Source organism: Passer domesticus, chromosome 17, assembly GCF_036417665.1.
Source record: "Passer domesticus isolate bPasDom1 chromosome 17, bPasDom1.hap1, whole genome shotgun sequence".
NCBI lineage: Eukaryota > Metazoa > Chordata > Aves > Passeriformes > Passeridae > Passer > Passer domesticus.
Genome location: NC_087490.1, coordinates 9,358,808 through 9,379,091, shown reverse-complemented (window position 1 = coordinate 9,379,091; position 20,284 = coordinate 9,358,808). Strand labels below are relative to the sequence as shown.

Below are 20,284 nucleotides of genomic sequence, written 5' to 3'. Positions count from 1 at the left end.
TTTTTCCAGAAAATATGACGGTGACAGGGTGCTGCCTCAGTCTGTGCCAGCTGGGACAGGTGGGCAGAGGACGGGTGGCAGCTCCGTGTCCCGTGCCATGGAGAGGCAGGACCTTCCTGAGGGCACAGGCACTGCTCTTAACGTGCTGCAGCCTCAGGAATCCGTGGGTTCTCCCACCAAAGGAGTGCTGCACGCTCACCACAGCCCCTGCAGAGGGATGGGCAGCAGCAGCCACAGCCCTGAGCAGCGAGGTCGGTGCTCCTGCAGTGCATTCCCAAAATCCCTAATTGCAGCTTGTGCTGCATCTCCCACCGCATGCACGCACACGCTGCAGCTCTGCCAGAGCCCCACATGCTGCTGCTTCCTCCTCCTCCTCCTCCCCAGCCTCCCTCCCACCTCTCCGAGTCCTGCCCGGATCCCTGCAGATCCTTTGGTGTGGTTGTGTTCGAGGGTCCCCAGGACGATGGAAGAGATGAGAGCCTTGACTCCGTGTTTCAGAAGGCTGATTTATTATTTTATGATATTATATTATATTAAAAATGCTATACTAAAAGAATAGAGAAAATGACACAGACAGAAAGGTGGAATGGAATGGAATGGAATGGAATGGAATGGAATGGAATGGAATGGAATGGAATGGAATGGAATGGAATGGAATGATAAGAAAAACCCGTGACTCTCAGAGAGCCCACACAGCTGGACCATGGTTGGTCTTTAAGTAGAAACAACTTACACGGACCCATCAAAGATGCACCTGTTGCATTCCACAGCAGCAGCAGATAATTATTGTTTTTCTTTCCCTCTGAAGCCTCTCAGCTTCTCAGGAGAAAAAACCCTGGTGAAAGATTTTTCATAAAAAATGAAAATGACACCTTGGCACCGTGCTGGGGTCTCTGCCCACCCTTCCAAAATAGAGCAACCCCCGGGTAGAGCCATGGCCTGGAGCTCAGGGGACACCCAGGGACGAGCCCCTCCAGGAAATGCCTGGATGGAGCGTCAGGAGCCACGTTAGCCCTGCCACCCCCACAAACCCCGGGGCAGGGGCTGGGAGCCAGGGCAAGGCTGTGCAGAGAGGAATTTATGCAGCAGCACCCAGGGAGAGCCGGGGTTACTGCCGGCCTCTCATCACGCTGACACACACACACAGCAGCAGGAAGTTCCAGCGAGCTCCTTCACAGCCCTGCACAAGTGAAATGTTGTTCTTTTGTTGGGATCTCTGGGAGTTATCATCCCTGGGAGCTCACAGAGCTGCAGGATGGGCAGTGGCTCTGCCCCAGGGGTGACACTCGGCGTGGGGACCCCCCAAAAATCCCCAGCCCAGGGTAGAGCATGAGGACCCCAGTCATGGTGTGGGGGCTGTGTTTTAGGGCTTTTCCTCTTTAAACAAGCCCAAAGCCTCCACCCAAAGTCTCCCGGGAGGCGGAGGGACAGGCTGGAGGCGGTTAATGGCTTTCCACCTGCGGGAGCTGCGGAAATGCTCCCAGCAAAGCACGGGCTCTGCTCCAAGCTCTTACAAGCTAATCAATGAAACATCACAGCTTGGGAGCCGGGGCAGAGCAAAGCAGCACAGTATGGATTTTATTTTTTCATGCAAAGAGCTTTAGTACAAATCCCTTTCCCCCCCCCCTCCCACAAAGAGTGCAAGCAGCCTCTGCAGAGAAAGCCAAGCTTGGGGCACCAGGGAGGACGCAGGGGTGGGCTGGGAGGGGGCTGTCACCTCCCCTGTGAGGCACAGCCACAGTTAGTGCCACTGTCCTGCTCCTTGTGCCACCCAGTTCATGATTCTGGTCCCTGGGTGGTGCCAAGGCAGGGGAGGTGCAGGTGTGGCCCTGCCACAGACACCATCAGCAGGGGCTCTGGGGGCTGCCACTGCCTCTGCAGAGCTGGGGGGGAGCAAAGCACCGCTCCCTGCTCCAGCTGCAGGGGCTTTCTGGGACCTGAGCGATGCCATCTGCTTCAGGCACTGCAGAGGGATCCTCCAGTCCCTGGGACCCTCCAACCCACATTTCGTGGCACAGGATGATTTGAAGCGAGTGGCTGCACTGCTTTGGCAGAATAACTGACTCTGTGCTGTGCTCAGGGCTGTGCTGTGTGGCTGCAGGTCCTCACTCAGGTAACCACTGATCCCAGCCTGTGCAGCCCCTCCAGGGATTTGGTGCTGGCCTGCAGGCCCTGGGAGCCTGACAGAGCAAACCAGGTCTGAGCGGGCTCGTTACTAATTCCTCCTTGTGAGGATGATTCTCCTCGTCTGTCTGCTCCCCGGATCTGTCAATGAGCCAGTTCATTCCCACTTAGGCAGCGCTGTGCTGATACTGCATCACACTGATTCCAGGAGAATGTGCCTGCTGCCACATCCAATCCATCACAGCAGCCCACGGCAGCCATCGGATCCCTCCCTCCCTCCAATGCATCATCCCCTCAAAGATCACAATCAGCTGTTGGACAAAGCCTGCCTTTCACAGTGCCATGGTTACTGGTGCCGACTGGAATCTGTGATTTCCTTCTTTTCCCTTATTTCCTGTTCCTTTCCCTCCCACCCATTGGTGCTCACCCCCTCTCTCCAGTGGCTCCAACAACTCGGGGATTATTCCCAATCAGCATCACTGAGGAATGCTGATTGCATCAGTTCCTCACAGAATGCTTTTATGGTTCCCATGGGGAAATCATTTGAGCCAGACAAATGAAAAATATTTACCTGTGGTTGGAGCTGAGGGCCAAGGTCTGCATCCAGCTCATCCTGTCCTGCAGACACCTCCAGCCCTGCTGGGCATTCCTGCCTGGCTCAGGGTGCTGAGCACTGGTGCTGAGCCCTCCTGCCTGGATCAGGGGACTCTGAAATGCACGGGGAGGCACTGGTGTGAGGGAGAAAGCCAGAGCATTTTCCTGAACACAATTAATGGATTACAGAGAGTGTGGAGTAATGCAGAGGCAAAGAAATCCCTCTCTCCAGAGGCAGTGGGATGGCAGTAAAATCATGCTGCACTCTGCCTCACTTCATAAAAACTTCTTGTTATTCCTCAAGGAGGAATTGCAAGAGAGGACAACAGTTCTGTGCACTCCTGGATTTACAAATGCTGTTTTATGTATCAGTGTAATCTCTCTTGCAATTTATATGGGATGCAATGAGTAAACACCAGCAGTCCTGGCAGGAATACTGACTGGGGAATGGATGCAGAGAATGGAGGACAAGGTAGGAAAGCCTCCCCAGAGCAGGTATTTTCCATCTGAAAGGCAAATTTGTAGAAGGCAGATTTCTCCAGGATTTGTGGGGATGGTCAGGATGGGGGAACCATGGAGCCCTGGCTGCTCTGTGACTGATACAAACCCTGCTGGAGCAAAGAACTGAAAATCACAGCAGAAAAGTCTTGAAAACTTTTGGGACATCACAGCCCAGCAGTGAAATATGGATACAGCAACCAGAGCAGCACCATTGCCTTGGGAAGGAGCCTGGCAGCCATGGACTGGAGTGGCTGGAAGTGCCTGGAGCTGGAGGGAGCCTCTCCAGGCATTGCCATGAGGAGCTTTAGTTAATTAAGCACTGAATGATGAATTATGCATGGAGCATAAAACAATGTCCTGATTTCTGCTGGGGAATTGAGGAGCCACGGGCTCAGGTGGGTGCTCCCAGCCTTCAGCCCTGGGGCACAAGGAGAGCTTTTGCTCCATGGAGGGAAAAAGGACTGTGGAGCCATGCTGGGGTGGCCCACACAGGGACACGGAGGGGTGCAGAGGTGCCCCTGGGCACACAGCACCCTGGGCAGGCTGTCCCTTCCCTCCAGTTCCACAGGGATGCTGCTCTGCTGCCTGCCTTCCCCTCAGCGGGTTTGCTTCCCTCAGCCCCCTCCAAACCCCCGTGGGCAACAGGGAGCCTATTTTCAAGCTGTGCAAAGTCTTCTTCTGTTGACAAGGAACAAGGACTTCCCTCCTGAGCGGGCCCCCAGCTGTGCCCGCTGGCACTGGCTCAGAGGGGCTGGATGCCAGCCTGGCCTCCAGCTCAAACCCCCCATTCAGCGCCGTGTTTGGAAGGCAGAGCAGGGAATCAGCCCCGTTCCCAAAGCCAAAGGCTGGAGTGGCTCTGCCATCTCGGAGGGACAAAGGCCTTTTCTGCCCTGGGACAATATTGCCACTCAGCAGCAGTGCCCCCAGCCTGGGCACGGCTCCTCAGAGCCGCCTTTCAGCTGCACTACGGGGCACCTCTGCTTCCAAGTCCAAAGCTGAGGTTATTTTTCCGCTTCCTTGTGCCATTGAAGCCCCCTGGGTGCTGTGGAGGAGGGGTGAAAGCTTCCCAAGGGAGCTGCAGGGAGGAGGCTGCTCCCCTGTGTGAGCAGGGGGCAGGAGGGGCAGCAGCCTGGCACCCCGTGCAAGCCCTCACGGGAGCTGCATCCCCAAAATAACCCCCAGAGTGTTTGGGATGGCTCACACAGAGTCAGGGGAGTGGGGTCTGTCCTGCTGGGCTCTGTCCCCAAAGCACCTGTGTCCCCATCTCCCCCTGGGGCTGCAGCAGTGCGGGGGGACAGGAGCTGCCCGTGGGGTCTGTCCCACCCTGCTGACGGGCACACGCTGCAGGATCCCACAGGCTGGATGTGCCCGGGGTTCCACAGGCTGCTCGGAGCCCCCGGCAGCCCCGGGGAGCGGTCGATGGATCGATGGGCACAACTGCAGAGCGAGCGCGGCGGCAGCGGCGGCTGCGGCAGCGGCGCCAGAATAAATGAGAGATTGATTTTCTGGGCAGCCCGGGTCCCGTGGATCTCAGCTGCCGTGACAAAGGGAGTGCGGGCATGGCTGGCACCGTGGGGCTGTCACCTCGCTGTGCTCCCCGGTGAGGGGCTGGGGGCACCCAAAATGAAAGGAACTCTTTGCTAAAAGGCAAAGCAAATCTGAGTGGCTCCAGGGGACAGACCCCAGGCAGGGAGCTGGCAAGGCTGGGGACATTGGGAAGGACAGGAAAGTGGGTGGCCTGTCCTCCTGTGGGACCTCCCTGCTCCCTGTCATCAGCCCCTTCCCAAACCCCAGCGAGCAACACCAGAAAGGCACCGTCTGCCTTTAACATCTTATCTCCAAGCTGCTCTTGCTAAGTCACATCTGACTTAATTATGGTAATTAAGATTGACATTAATACAAGATTAAAATGTGAAATTAAAATTAGCTGTGAAACTTATCTGAGTTTTTAGAGCAGTTATTGATTTTCTCCACTGTTAATCAAAGGTCTGAGGTAATGGCCGATGAACACGGTGCTAATTAGAGCAATGCCCATAAAGTGGCCTCGGGAGATGTTTGTCTTATTTCATGGAATACCTCAGGTTTCTGACCACACAGACATGGCCCTGAGAGCTGCTGAAGGAGCTCAAGAGGCCACTTTTTGCCCACTCCTGTTGGTGCTGATGCTGCTGTGGAGCTGGGCTGTGCAGGCAGCCGTGCCCAGCCGTGCCAGGGCTGCAGGAGCTGCTCCAGCTGCAGGGATTTCAGGGTGAAAGGTGTTCCAGGGCTGCAGGAGCTGCTCCAGCTGCAGGAGTGTCAGGGTGGAAGGTGTTCCAGGGCTGCAGGAGCTGCTCCAGCTGCAGGGGTGTCAGGGTGGCAGGTCCCAGCTGCAGGCAGAAGGGCCCTGGTTTTTCGGGAATCAGTAGGAGCACGGAGATCCCGGGAGCACCGAGGCTCCACACCCACCCCGCTGTTTCTCCGGGTGAGATTTCACAGCCCATTAGGCGCCGGCTGCGGGAGGGAAATGATTCAAATCACAGCAGCTCTGGGGAGTGCATCCCACGGTGCATCCCGTGGTTCATCCCAGCCCGTATCCCTGCACACATTCCTGCCTCCCAGCTCACCTGAGCCCCCAGCAAAGCTGTGGAGGGACAGGAGGAGCCCAGGCAGCACAATTCCCAGCAGCATGTCCCTTCCCCAGCTGTGGTGCCCTGGAGTCAGTGATGTGATGCCCGTGGGGTGCAGGCTGGGCTCACCTGCACCCCCTAAGCCCGGCTGAGCAGCTGAAGCTTGGGTTTCACCATTCCCTCTCCATCACTAACAACTTTTGCCACTTCGTGGGCATTTCTGCATCACAAATACAATATTTGGTCTCTTTTCCTGCCTGTTTCCATGGCACTGCTGTTATTATCTGGCTATCTTAGGAGTTTACTACAATGCAGATGAGCACAATAAAAATCACTCAAGGAGAACTGCTAAATGAGAGACAACTCTTATCTTTAGCACCGGCAGGTCGGGAGGGAAGCGAGGCTGGAGCCGAGGGGGAGCAGTGCAGCCTGGGCTCGCTGTGCCACAAGCTTTGTTCGACCAAATTAAACCTCTGAGCAGGCGAGTCCCGGTTGGGTATGAGAGTAACAGCGTTAAATAACACGCTGCACCTCTCGCTGCTTTCTCTCCCTTTCTTATTTTGTTCTTCTCGAGCCTGCTGCCCAACTGCTCCCAGCTGGCAGCGGCTGGGAGTGACACCGGGAATGCAAATGACCTGCCGGCTTCTCCCCAGCACCCCCGGGGCAGGAGGGAGCTCAGCACAGAAAACGCAGCAGGATCAGTGCCCGTGCTTGGACAGCTCCTTGCCTCGGTGCGTTCTGCCTGGTGGCACTGGTGGTGACACCAGAGCGCGATGGTTGTTGCTGAGGTAACGGGATCAGTGTAATTGCTCCCGCAAAGGTAGCGGGGACTTCTCAGATGGCAGCAAACAAACTGGCTCTTTAGGGAAGAGGCTGGGCTGTGTCTCGTGGCTGTTTGACACCGGTGTTGTGCACTCGTGACATCGCTCTGGCTATTTGAGCTGACAGGCAGAGGACCAGGCGCTCTCACAGGGACGTGATTCACAGTAAACATTTCAGGGCAGGATCTGGGATTTCAGGAGAACCAAGCCTCTGTTTCTGTTCTTCTCAAAGTCAGTGTGATTACACCGTGTGCGCTGCGGGCTCAGAGGGGCCTGCTGGGAGCCCTGGGCTGGTGGGATGGGCAGGGGGGTCCTGGGAGCTATCCAGGCCACGCTTCCCCTGCAGGCAAGGAACATGAGGAGCTCTGGGGCCGGGTCCTGAGCAGGGACTGCCTGTGTGCTGCTTCTTTTGCCACAGGACTGAGGGTACCCCAGTGCTCACCCATGGCCAGCCCAGCACTACGGGGTGCCCTAAGCAGCACCCACAAACTGGGGGCTTCTGTGTGCTCAGTGCCCCCACCCCACTGAGGTCAGGCAGATCACAGCTGCAGCTCCCTGCAGCAGCAGGACCAGAAGCCCTGGGGCACCCCTGATCCCAAGGGAGCCATGGGAGCCTCCCCACAGCACCCCTGCCCTATTCACAGCCTGCTTTGGGGGGCTGGAGGAGAGGGAAGGAGGGTACATCTGCCTTGAGGAGGGAGTGAGAAGGGCTTGGAGCGCTGAGGGGGCTTCAGATGCTATAGGGGGCTTGGGGACAAGAGGCAGCGAGATGGGACAAGAGCCAGGCTGATGTGGGCCCGCAGTGGGAGCACTGCCCAGGCTGGGGGGGCACCCGGAGCGGGAAGGAGCCGAGCAGGACGGAGGAAGCCGCGGGCAGCCGTGTGCCGGGAGCTGCTGCGGGAGCCCCGCCGGGGCCGCTCGGTGGGGCCGGGGCGAGCGGGGGGAGCTGCGGGCGGGGCCGGAGCGCTCGGCGCTGCGCGGGGGCCGGAGCGGCCGCCGGCGCCCTCCCCCGCCGCTCGCTCCGCGCCGCTCCGCGCTCCCCGCGCTCTCCGCTCCGCTCCGGTCCGCCCTCCGCCGCGCCCCCGCTCCGCTCCGCTCCGCTCCGCTCCGCCGGCAGCGCCCGCCCCCGCCCGGCCCGGCCCCGCTCGGCGCGGAGCGGCTCGGCTCGCATCGGCTCGGATCGCATCGGCTCGGCTCGGCTCGCCCAGCCCAGCTCCGCCGCGCCCGCCGCAGGATGCCGGGGCCCCGCGGGCTCTGCCTGCTCGCCCTGCTGCTGCTGGGCACCCCCGCGGCCCCACGCCCAGGTAAGCGGGGAGGAGCGCGGCTGCGGGGCTCCCCGGGGCTCCCCGGGGCCCGCCGGCTCCCGGCTGCGGGGAGGGGGCACCGCCCGGCGCGGGGGGATGCAGCCGGGACCGGGGAGGGGGCGGCGGGAGCGGGAAGGGCTGCTGGAAGCGGCCGTGCCATTCCCGATGGGGGACCCCCCGCTTCTGCCGCTCCCCGGGCCGGGATGAAACTTCTGGCATTGCGGGGAAGCGCAGCGGCGCCGGGAGCGGCGGCGGGAGCGGGGCCCGGCGGAGCGCGGAGCTCAGCACCGCGGGGCGGACAGCTCCCGCCGCCCGGAGCGCCCCGGGAGCCGCGTCCTCGCCGGGAACCGAGCGCCAGCGGGGCCGCGGCCTCCCGGGAACCCTGCCGGACCCTCCCTCCCGCAGGGAGAGCAGCCCCGTGTGTCCCCAGCCCCCCGTGTGCCCCCAGCCCGCGGTGCCCCTCCAGCCCCCACTTCCATGTCCCCACCGGTGTTCCCGCCCCACTGTCTCGGTCAGGGGGTGTCCGTGGGGGGTGAGTGTTTATTCAGGGGCTGTCTGTTCGTCCCACGTGCCCCCCGTCCCCACGCAGACCCGCTCCCTCTCCCACTGCCGCGATGCCAGCCCCACGAACGGGCTCCGGGATGCGCCCGCGGGTGACTTGGCAAAGTCACCGCAAACTCGCGTGGGGCTTGGGGAAGACTGGAGCGGCGCCTGTGCCCAGTCCCTTGGCACTCAGGGATGCCAGGAGGAGGCGGCCGGGCTCGGGTGTGCTCTGGGTGGGGTTCCCAGTGTGGATTGTTCGGTGGGAGAAGGAGAGGCCAGTGTGTGCCGGCGCTGCAGTGTGCTGGGGCCTGAGGCTGCCCTCCGGGGCTGGCAGGGTGTTTGTAGCAGACACAGCCAGCTCCTGGTGTCAGGAGAGCTGCGCGGTGCTCCAGCCCCTGCTCTCGTGCTCACATTGCGTTAAATGACTTTGACTTTTCCGTCTGCATCCTGGCTCTCCAGACAGGGACTGTATTACAGAATCCTTCCTTTCTGGGCAGCAAAACAGCAGTGGATGCAGAGGGTGGCATTTCTCCCTCACCTGCACGGGTTTGTGCTCTGTGTACGTGTGGAGGAATCAGATGCAAAGTCCCTGCCAGTTCTGGCATCCTGTTCCAGCCAGGGGACACGCAGAGAGGCACGTTCCTCTAGGGTGTTACACAAACGCTCTGCTCCGGGCTGCCGGGGCTCTGTGTGAGAGCAGCAACCATCCCGGGCTCCCGGCGGAGCTGGGAAGCAAAGCCAGCAAGCACAGGCCCAGTGAGGGCTCTCAGCTCCCTCACGGCCTCGTGTGCTGAGGCAGGAGGGCTGCCCCAGTCCCACTGGGAGCATCAGCAGGCAGTCCAGCTCCCGGGAACAGGATTTGGCACAATCTGCCATAAATCTCATGGTGGAAGAACACAGTGTGCTGAACTCCTCTTTCCTTGGCAGAGAGAGGGAGCTGATAAATTGTTGACCCTTTACAAGGTTTGGTGAATTATTGCAGCAAAATCCCAACTCCTGCCTACGCAGCCTGGAGCCCGTGGCGACATGGCAGCTCTGCCCGTGCCTGGGGGGAGTCTTGTCCATCTGTGTGCAGGGGGACACAGCCAAGGGCCCAGAGCAGCGAATCCTGCTGTTCTCCAGCTGGGGAGGAGCAGGATCAGACCCCGCAGAGAGAGATTGCTCTGCTCCATCTGCTGCTCTTTCTGTTCACGCGTCCAAGGAAAAAAACCATTTTCACATGACTCGCACCCATCGGGTGCTTGGCTGGTGGCTTTGGGTGCTGTGCACCGGTGAAGCCATTTAGATCACCAGAGAGGAGGTGTGAAAGCCTCTCCTCTGCTCCCAGCATCCGCTCACACCCACCCACCGGCGCAGAGCAGGCAGCAGAGGCACGTCCCTGCACAGGGACCCGTGCCAGGAGGCTCCGGGCAGCCTGTGCTGGAGCAGCAGCATCCCGGGAACGTAGGCACCAACAGGGGCATCTATTTGTACCCTGGAATGGTGCAGTGGGCAGACAGGGGGGGTTTGTGGGCAGCTGAGTGCAGACAGGGCAGCGCTGCCCGTGCTGCCCATGCGGGCACTGGGGATGAACAGCTGAACCCCTGGGAGATCCAGGGCTTCTAAATACATTTGGGATGTCCAATACAGGCTGTGATGAGAGCAGCAAACCCTGCCTGAGGCTGCAGTGCTGGGAGCAGAAATGCAGCTGGGGGTGCTGAACTTCGGGCTACTCTGCACCCCCAAAGTCTGCACCCTCCCTTCTCTTCTTCGAGGCACTCCTGGGGTGGCTGTCACAGCCCAGCAGCAAGGACAGAGATGCCCCTGGCTCTGTGGCGAGCACGGCACCACGGGGGGTGTTTCCAGAGGATCAGGTGTGTCCGGCAGGAAGGAAAACAGAGCCTGAACTCGGCGAGGGCTGCAACAAGTGCGCGGTGAGCTCTCGCGGCAGCACCCCGAGCAACGAGATAACAGCACCGAGCCTGGCTGCCAGCACAGATAACAGCAGTGGGGATTGTCTGATGGAGAGCTATCAAAGGCCATGGCAAATGGCTCCTCTTCCTTCTCTCCTCCTTGGCAGAAAAGACGAGGAGAGCCTGGATCAGGAGGAAATGAAATTAGTCGCTCTCAGCCCTCTGCTTCTCTGGTATTTTTTGCCGTTATGAATATACAAAGATGCCATTTCAAGCGCAGTTTTGTGGATGTCACAGTGTCACAGACATTTCCTTCTGTACATTTTTAACTTCTCCTTCACTGAGGAATCTGGGAGCAGGATTTAGGGCTGAGGAGCCAGGCTGCGCCGAGTCAGCTGAATGTGCTCCCTTGGCATCCAGAACGGCAGCAGAGATCTTGGAATAGCAAACCGTGGAAAAAGGGAAGTGTGTGATCCATCCCTTGGAAGTCAGGTGGTGCTGGGATCGGAAGTTAATGGGTAATAAGTGATGGATGAGGCAGAGGAGTGCCAGGGCATTTCTGGAAAGGCAACGTGGGCATCCAAACGGGCTGGTGTGAGCGTGGCCCATCCTGCTAGCAGGCAGGGATGTTCCCTGGGTATTCCAGGTCAGTGCCGAGTGCCGGGGTGCTTTGTTATCCCATTTTGTACAGACAGTTGTTTTTTTAATGAAATAGGCTTTGTCTGATTAAATAACACACAGCTTTTGATGTAGACTACAAGCAGCCTCAGAAATCTGTGTATTTTCCATCCTCTGTCACTGCGATGAGCACAGCTGCTTCCAGTGGGCTTTGGGAACAAAAAAAATGAAACCAGAGTAACCTTCTGTGAGCAATCCGAAAGTTATTTACTTGATGCGATTTTATTTCTCAAATATTTGAAAGTGGTTACTGAGCAGTAAAATAGGCTCCAAGGAAATCCTGTTACAAAACACAGGCTCTATTTTAATTAGCATGACGTGAGCGACACGGCTGGAACCGGGGCTGCCACCGAGTGCATCTTTCAGGAGCTCGGAGATGTCTGTAGGAAACACGGCATGAGCACCGGCTTTCCAATTTTCCAGTCCATCAGGATGGATTTACACTCTTGTCAGGGGTATGAAATTGCTGGATGTGGTGCTGAGAGTTGTGTGTCTTTCACCACTTGACTCGCCCAGGCTCTGCGAGGTGGGGACGTGCCTGTCCCTGCTCTGGTCCCTGCCACAGGAGGGGCAAGGGGACACCCCAACAGCACCCAGCCCTCTGCCCTTGCCAGGGCAGGATGAGCACCAGGATGAGCCACCCTGGGGACCAAGGGCAGCACCTGCCAGGCCCCTTCTGGCAGGGCAGAACGTGGGGCCAAAGCCAGCAGAAACCTCGGGGTGCAGCTGGAGCCAGCCCCTGGCAGTGGGGAAGGGGACCTGCCACCCCCAGCTGGTGCACCCCAAACCAGGGGCCAAAGGCAGAGTGAGGGAGGCTCGTGGGGTGAGAGAAGCTTTGGCATCACTCTGGCTCAGGCTGCTGCCCTTCAGCTGCTGCTCAGAGCTGTGCTCCACGGCTTTCCAGAGCCCTTCCCAAAAGGAGCTGCTCCACGAGATGGCTTTTCCTGCTGCTGCACGAGTGAGTGGTGCTGGATTGATGGGATGCAGGGCGCAGATCTGCCTGGTGCAGGTGCCTCAGCTGCAGCCCTGATGCAGTGGCAGGGAGCTCAGCCTGCAGCAGGAAGGGAAGGAGAAGGGCTCTGCAGCAGGAGCCCTTCCTGCCGAGGTGCTCAGGCAGGGAAGGTGTCCTTCATTGCAGGGGACAGGCTGCCAGCTCCTGCCTGTCTGTCTCCTTTCACAGCTTGTTAACCGACAAGTTGTTAAGGATGTTCTCGCTCTGTCCCACGGGGCCGGCCCCTCTCTATCCACATCCTGCTCTATCCACATCCTGCTCTACCCACGGATAAAAATACCTGCACAATGGAAAAGGCAGCCAGAGAGAGGAGTGAAGCTGCAAGAGGAGCAGCCCTGCAGACACCAAGGTCACTGAAGGAGGAGGAGGAGGAGGTGCCCGTGGTGCAGCCCAGGCTGAGGCAGCTGTGTCCCTGCAGCCCGTGAGGATCCACAGGGAAGCTGAGATCCTCCTGCAGGCCTGGAGGAGCCCGTGCTGGAGCAGGATCCTGGCAGGATTTGTGTGGCCATGCAGAGAGGAACCAACACTGGAGCAGGTTTGCTGGCAGGACTCGTGAGCCCGTGGAAGGGATCCAGGCTGGAGTATCCTATTCCTGAAGGACTGACCCTGTGGAAAGGACCCACGCTGGAGAAGTCCATGGAGAACTGTGGGAAGGACTCAGGGTGGGAAGTTCATGGAGGAATGTCACTTTGGTGGGCACCCAGCATCCATCCAGTGTCAACCCAGCACCTCCACAGGGTCAGCTGCGCTGCTGGGAAGATGGAAAACAAATGAACCTCTGCTGCTCAGCTCTGTTACATCCTGGATTTCATCTGTAAGGATTTCATCCATAAGGATTTCCAAAATCAGAGGACAACCATGGAGCTGGGTTGCTGGAGGAGCCAACAGAAGTCTGGGAGTGAAGGGCAAAGCTGGGAGCAGGGGAGGCTCATCTTCCATCCCAGAGAGGGATGTGCTGTGGGTGTCCAGCAGAGCCCTGGCACTGGCTCAGAACCAAGTGCAAGTGTTGGTTATCTCTGCCTTGGATCTGCACCCCAGTCCCTGAGGCTGGGGGATTCTTGAGCAGCCACAATCAGTGCATGTGACCTGGGACACCCCAGGACCTCCCAAAACCCAGGGGATGTCAGGGAGGATCTGCCAGGAGCTGTAAAAGTGGAGGCTGTGTCTGTGGGGAGCGTTCCTCTGGCACTGGGGGGACGCCACCATTCCTGCCCTGGTGTCATTGCTGGGTGTCACTGCTGGGAGCGAGTGTCACACTGCTCAGCTGCACTGAGCTCCCAAGCAGGGATCCAGCCAGGCTCCTGCTCCTGGGGAGCCAGCAGGGGCACCTGGATCCAGCCCTGGGATGGGGACCCTTGGCTGCAGTGCTGTGGTGGCTCAGGGCTGTCCCCAGTCAGGGGATGATGTCCCCAGTCAGGGGATGGTGTTCCCAGCGTGCTGAGGAGCTGATTTCCCCTCTGTTCCATCTTTTTGCTTGCTGGAGCTCCCACCAGTGGTGCAGCTGCAGCTGGCCGGCTCCCAGGGCACAGCCCCGACTCAGACATCCCTTTTATTCCTTTTTCCTCCTTTTCCTTTCTCTGGGAAGAGGCCAGAGCAGCAGCTGACCAGCCCCAAGCACGGCTGAGCCTGGAGCTCTCCTGCTGCACAGCGAGGAGGCTCTGCCTGAATTCCCAGCTCTGCCTCCAGCAGGGGCAAGCACGGATTTGCCCAGACCTTCCTCCCTTTTCCTGGCCCCAGGAGCCCATGGACTGCAGTAAATCTTCAACCCCCAGGGAGCCCAGGAGGCTGGGCAGGGGCCTGGCTCTGTGCCTGCTCCAAGGCATTGGCACCCCAGGACAGATGGCTGCAGCAGGAAGGTGCAAGGAGACTTCAGGGAAGCTCAATCCAAGCTGCTGGCGGTGCAGAGGGATGGGATGAGCAGCCTGGCCACTCAGCCCAGCTCCCAAGGCACCATTCCAAGTGCAAAGCTTTAGTCTAGGAAGGAAATTTGGTGCCAAACGCGAAGGCATCCAAAAAACTCGAGCACGACAGAAGGGATAGCTGTGGGATGGATCCCAGAGCGGCGTCATCTGCTCGGCAAGGAGGATTCTCACCCTCGGCCCCGTCTCTCTGTCTTGCACGCTGGGCTGGGATGTGCCAAACCCGGGAGCTGAGGGGCCAGGAGCACCCCTGGGGAGGGTGGCTGTGCAGGGGGACCAGCACAAAGTGGCCCCCAGGGGACACTCAGCTGGCACTGCCACGTGGGGCACAGCAGGCTCAGGAGCAGCGTGGGGGGTGAGGGAATGTTCTGGAAAGCGGTCATCTCGGGGCAGGTTCGGAGCTAGTCAGAACGGCTGGAAATATTTAAAATTCAAGGGAGAATCTCCATCTGACGTTTTTGGGTGGATTAATGGAGCATGGCAACATTTTGTGGATGAGATGCTTCATCTCGGGCAGAGTGGTGGCTGGGGGACAATTCTGAGGACATCGCTGCTGATGTCCCCTCTGCCACCCTGCATCTCTTCCATGATGATGGGGCTGCACAGGAACGGGGCTTGCATCTCCTGATGCTGATTTAAATGCAATTTCAGTGAAAACCAGGCTTTTCCTGACAGTCCTGAACTTCCATTTGCAAAGATACCAAGTCCCTAAATTGACAGACCACTCTGGCATGAGCCCTGAGAGCTCCCAGTGCTCCCAGCACACCCCTGCCCACTGCAGGAGTGCTTGGCAAAGTCCTCTTGGAACATCCAGTGCCATCCTTGCAGAGCTCAGACTATTCCCAGCACTGTCAGGGTTAATCTCTTCTGGTGCAGGGACCAGATTCTGGAGAAACACTGCCCAAAGCAGCCACCCACAGCAAAGCCATCCCAAAATCTGGGGCCCCAAGGCAAGGAAAGGCTCCTTTCCAGGGCACACAGCCCCCACCACACAATGTGTCTGCCTTCCCTCCTTATCCATCCCCATTATCCACGCAGCAGTTTTTAAATTGCTGCTGGACACTATATTTACATAAATATGTGAGCCAATGAGGTCTAAAACCCTGGTGAGCCCTAAATGGTGAATTAGGTTTTTGGAAAGAGGATTTTATCAATTTACTGCGAGTGCAAATCAACAGAACAGAATTTACAAACCCATCAAAAAAGCGAGGTGACAGTTTGGAATTAATCCTCTGCCCCAGGCACAGGATGTACCTCCACAAACATCTCCCAGCATAAATATATTTGAGAAATAGTGGAGGAAAACGTAACTCCTAATGCCTGAGCACGCTGGCGGCGGCGGCAGCGGGAGATGAATGGAGTTAATGTCATCGGGAAGGTGCTGCCGCCTCCTGCTTTATTTTTATCCAAGACTCAGCGCCCAGCCTGCGCTGAGATATTGCAGTTTGTCTTTGTGCCAGAATTTCCCCCGAAGAAAATCTCCCCGATAATCGCTCTTCCTCATCTGGTCCTTTAAAAAAAAAAAGAAAAAAAAAGAAAAAAAAATTAATTCCGTTCCTCCCCACTGGCTGGAGAAGCCCCGGAAGGCTGAATGTCCCCGCGGGTTGGATGTGGCTGGGGGACGGATTTGGGACAATAACTGGCACTTTTGGGGCCATTTGGGCGCAGGGATCAGCGATGTCCCCAGGCTCAGGGGATGCTGCTGGTGCCGGCTCCTTTCCTGGGGAAGCCGAGCTCTGGCACCTGCTGGGCCACGGCGCTGCTCCTTCCTTAGGGACCGAGCACAAACCGCGTCCAAACCCAGCCCAGCGCCCTAAAGGCACAGAAATCCCCAATTCCTGTTCTCCCGGGCTCATCCCCCAGCGGGACGGGTGCGAGGGGCTGCTCTGCTGCCCCCTGAGGGGCTCCGGGCTGCCACCGAGATGAAATCAGCGAGGCAAAAAGCAGTAAAAGCCAAACTTCTCCAGCTTTCTAATCACAAGTAGAAAGGCTCCTTTTCAGCTTTTGTTTGCGGCTCGCAGAGGAGCCCGTGGCTGCCAGCGGCAGAGATGCTGGCTTTGTTGTGGAGATGACTGTGAAGGACACAGGCTGTGTTCCCATTTAGGAATGCATTGAGGCTTTCTTGGAATTCATTAGGAAAGGTAGGGAGGGAAGGGTGCAGCAAAACAAGAGTCCTTGCCACTCCCCAGGGGAAGAGCTTTTTAGTTTTTCCACTGCAAAACATCTTTTTGCAAAATTAAATTGGAAAGTGGTTCTGTTCCTCCAGCGGGGCTCACCTGCGAGAGTGGGGAAGGGGAAGGGGAAGGGGAAGGGGAAGGGGAAGGGGAAGGGGAAGGGGAAGGGGAAGGGGAAGGGGCCCACCCTGCAGTTGTTCCCCAGCATCACCAGGCTCTGCTCCCAGCAGGAGCCCCCTCAGACCCATCCCGTGTATCCTGGACAGCTCTGCTAGAGCTCAGCATGGAATAATGGAGTGGTTTGTGTTGGAAGGAACCTTAAAGCTCATTTTTTTTCCACCCCCTGCCATGGGAAGGGACACCTTCCATTAGCCCAGGTTGCTCCAAGCCCCGTCCAACCTGGCCTTGGACACTTCCAGGGATCCAGGGGCAGCCACAGCTTCTCTGTGCCAGGGCCTCACCACCCTCCCAGGGAACAATTCCTTCCCAATATCCCATCCATCCCTGCCCTCTGGCAGTGGGAAACCATTCCTTGTGTCCTGTCACTCCATCCCTTGTCCCAAGTCACTTCCGAGCTCTCCTGGAGCCCCTTTAGGCCCTGCCAGGGGCTCTGAGCTCTCCCTGGAGCCTTCTCCTCTCCAGGTGAGCACCCCCAGCTCCCCCAGCCTGGCTCCAGCCCTGCATCCACAGGGTGACCTGACTCCTTGTCCCCACGGGCACATTGTCCCCGAGGGCACAGCCTGAACTGAGTCACGCAGACATCATCTCCTCCCTTCAGTGGCTCAGGTATCCGCTCATGGGGGAGGGTTGGATTTTTCCACATTTCCACTCCACGTGCACCCAACCAGCCTCAGGAGCAAAGTCTTTCTTGAATTATACAGTGTTACATCTCTGCTCCAAGGAGAAACCGAGCGAGCAGCAGGGGCAGGAACCAGTCACCTCAAACAGGGGGTCAGCTCTGAAAATTCCTTCCCCAGCCCCCCAGCACCATCCCCAGCTACAGCCCAGAGCTTTGCCCCATGGAAAATCCAAGTTTTTGGATTTTCCATGGATTTGTGTTGACCTCCTGGTGCTCAGAGATGGGGTGTTGTGTTTACCCTGAGCCAACAGCCCCACCTGGGGCCTCCTGCCTCCATCCAGCTGCTCCTGGCTCTGCTGCCCCGCGGGGTTCCTGCCCAGGAATGTGCCTGTCCCTGCAGGACAATGTCCAGGGTGGTTTTTGCCAGGGGCAGGTGGTGGTGGCACAGCCCAGGAACCCTTCAGCCCAATCCCTGAGCGCTCAACATTGTGTGTCAAAAAGGCAGTGCTTAAACCCAGATTTATGTCTCAGATGTGCCTGTTTTAATCATACTACACTGCTATCAAAAGGACATTAAAAATGATGATTACCCTCCAGGAGCATAAACAATGGCAGCAGTGACAAAGCCCTGGTCCCAGGCGGGTGGCACACGCCTTTGTGTAATTGGACAATTCATTACCTGCTGGGGAGAAGAGCCAGGTCCTTCCTCACCACATTTCCCCATCACCAGGGTGGCTCAAAAATGACATCAGGAGGAAATCTGCCCGGCCAGCAGCGACAGGGGACCAAAGAGTTGCCCACGAGGGAGTGCAATGCTCTCCAAGCCTCTCCCCAAAACCCCCTGAGGCAGGGCTGGGGGCACAAACCACTTCCAGGGGTGAGATTTAAAGGTTTTCTCTTAACTCAGCCCAGCTGTGCTTCAGGAACAGCCAGCCCATCCCTACCATGGGTTTCTGATGTTGATGTTCAGGGGATTTTTGGGGGTAGAGGAAGGTGACATTGCCTAGTGCCTTACAAGGGAGATGCCTTTCCCTCAGCATCCTTGGAGCTGTTCCCAAGGTGAAGGTGGTGGCAGCAATGCCCCATGGACACAGGGGAAGGTGACACAGGAGGGACATTCCCTGCTGGCCACCAAGTCCCCCTGGCTTGTTTATGATACCCTTTTAGCTTTCTCTTCCTCATTTTTGGGGAATCCAGGGGTTTTGTGGGTGCTGCTCTGGGCACAGGGAGGGGTCTGGGTGTCCCACAGCCCCCCAGAGTCACCAGCTGGGCACAGCACCCTCAGCAAAGCGTTGTCCTCTCTGTTCCCAGTGCTCCTGCAGCCCCCAGCACAGCCTGTCATTGTCCTTTCTGATAGAACCCAGATCAATCAAACAGAATAATGGAGCAGAGGTCAAGGAAGGCTGTTCCTTCCCCGGGGAACAAGGAGCTGCTTTCGTCAGAAGTGCCAGGGAGCCAGCTTAATTGTTCCAAATCTGAGAAATTATGAACGTGCCTGATAATTGTGTGTCCTCCTGTGCTGGAGAGGGAGGAGAGCTTTGGATGGGAGCATGGAGCAGCGGGGCTAAATCAGCTTTTAATGCCCAAAAAAACCTGGTTTTCAAGGGCTGGTGGTGCCACCCATCCTGGGCTGGGAGGAAACTCTGCCTGTGCCAGCCCAGCTGGTGCTGGGTGGGAGGAAGAGGGATGGAGGAGGATGAGGAAGGATGCAGGAGGATGGGGAGGGATGCAGGAGGATGGGGAGGGATGCAACAGGATGAGGAGGGATGCAACAGGATGAGGAGGGATGCAGGAGGATCTGAAGGGATGCAGGAGGATGAGGAGGGATGCAGATGGATCTGAAGGGATGCAGGAGGGTGAGGAGGGATGCAGATGGATCTGAAGGGATGCAGGAGGGTGAGGAGGTGCCTGGAGCAGCAGACCCAGCAGGGCTGGGCACTGCACCCAGCACCAAAGCTGCTGCTCACCATGCAGGAGCACCCTGCTTCTCTCCTGACATCCTGATGGCTAATGAAAATACATTTGCTATCTGTATTAATTAAAATAAAGTGCAGCAGCTCGTCATGAGGCTCCGTGGGAGAAGCTGTACATGGGTTATCATCATCCAGCACAGCATCGTGCAGTGATGGAATTAGTTCTGCCAGGCCATCTTTAAAACACAAATCACTGATGGCTGATACAGCTGATAATTAATTATATAAAAACCAGTGGCACTGGGAACGAGGTGAGGGCTGAGCAGCAGCAGCAGCAGCCCAGGGATGGGCTCAGGGGGGTTGGGTGCTCTCAGCGTTTGGGACATGGAGGGGGTGAAGCCTGTGCTAGCCCCAAAGTGCTGCTCTGCCCCCCAGAATGACTCTGCTTTCAGTGAGAACAATTTTAAAGCGATAAAAATTGAATTTCAGCCATATCTTGCCTGAAAAGGGGTTTGTTTCTGAAGGAGTGAGCCCGTGCAGGGCACATCTGAGCACTGGGATGTGCTGGGGTTGCAGTTCCCACTTGGAGCTGCTGGCAGGATGTGCCAGAGGAGCTGCTCTGCTGCCACCCCCAAACTGGCCAGCAGCAAAAGGCAGGATATTTATTTTTTAGAAGGAAAAACCAAGGAAAGGAGTGACACCAAGCTGGTGACAGCTGCACCAGGGCCAGGCTGGACAGGGCTTGGAGCAACCTGTGCAAGGTGTCCCTGCCCACGGCACGGGGAGGAGCTGGATGGATTTAGGACCCATCCAACCCAAACCCAAACCCTTCTGGATTCTGATCACACCTAGCACCGCTCCAGGCTGTGGAGGAGCATTTGGGAGCCCAGTGTGCCCCATCTCCCAGCCATCCTGGGCAGCTCGGAGCTGTTCCCGTGGGGCTGGCAGCAGGAATGGGAACGGGGGATGCTGGGCTGTGCCCCAGCTCCTGCCAGCCTCGCTGCAGAGCCCCCGATCGATGGAGCCCAATAACTGCAGCAAGCACGGCCATCAGTAACGCTGCCTGCCCTGCCCTCCCCATCGCCAGCCCAGGGCCCCCCCCGGCTGTCAGGAGTCATTAGGCACCCGAGCTGCAGCGCTTCAGAGCAGGCACCAGGGTCCTTTCAAGGGCACCGGGCAGCACCAGCTCCTGCGTGGCCAAAAAGGGAAAACCACTCCAGAACTGGGAAATGATAAAGCAGCAAAAGGGATTCCTGCAGTAATTCCACAAAAAGAGGTTGATTTGTCAGAGTTCACCCCCAATTATGACCAAGCAGACCACAAATGAATTAAGTTCCTTAAGGCTGGGATCACAGAAAGGGGATGGGCTGTCACACCAGCAAACCAGGCTGTAGCCTCACCCCT

The 20,284-nt window shown here is 57.9% G+C and overlaps 1 protein-coding gene and 2 long non-coding RNA genes across 4 annotated transcripts in view; 1 reads left to right on the top strand and 2 right to left on the bottom strand.

Moving 5' to 3' along the window:
* Positions 1-509: 509 nt before the first annotated feature.
* LOC135282910 (uncharacterized) lies at positions 510-3,349 on the bottom strand. Its single transcript, XR_010348888.1, has 3 exons — positions 3,160-3,349; positions 2,696-2,832; positions 510-835 (listed from the first exon to the last, which is right to left on the bottom strand). It is a non-coding gene; the product is annotated as an uncharacterized LOC135282910 (long non-coding RNA).
* A 4,097-nt stretch (positions 3,350-7,446) lies between these two features.
* SEZ6L (seizure related 6 homolog like) overlaps positions 7,447-20,284 on the top strand; it is a 38,496-nt gene continuing 25,658 nt past the window's right edge. Inside the window, exon 1 of one of the 2 annotated variants that reach the window (XM_064392138.1) lies at positions 7,447-7,950. In XM_064392138.1, coding sequence (XP_064248208.1) covers positions 7,881-7,950 — 70 coding nt within the window. In that variant the 5' untranslated portion in view covers positions 7,447-7,880. The remainder of the gene's footprint in view (positions 7,951-20,284) is intronic. The other variant, XM_064392137.1, reaches the window with a different exon arrangement.
* Positions 14,400-18,269, bottom strand: LOC135282398 (uncharacterized). The gene is made up of 2 exons (XR_010348594.1): positions 17,647-18,269; positions 14,400-15,504 (listed from the first exon to the last, which is right to left on the bottom strand). It is a non-coding gene; the product is annotated as an uncharacterized LOC135282398 (long non-coding RNA).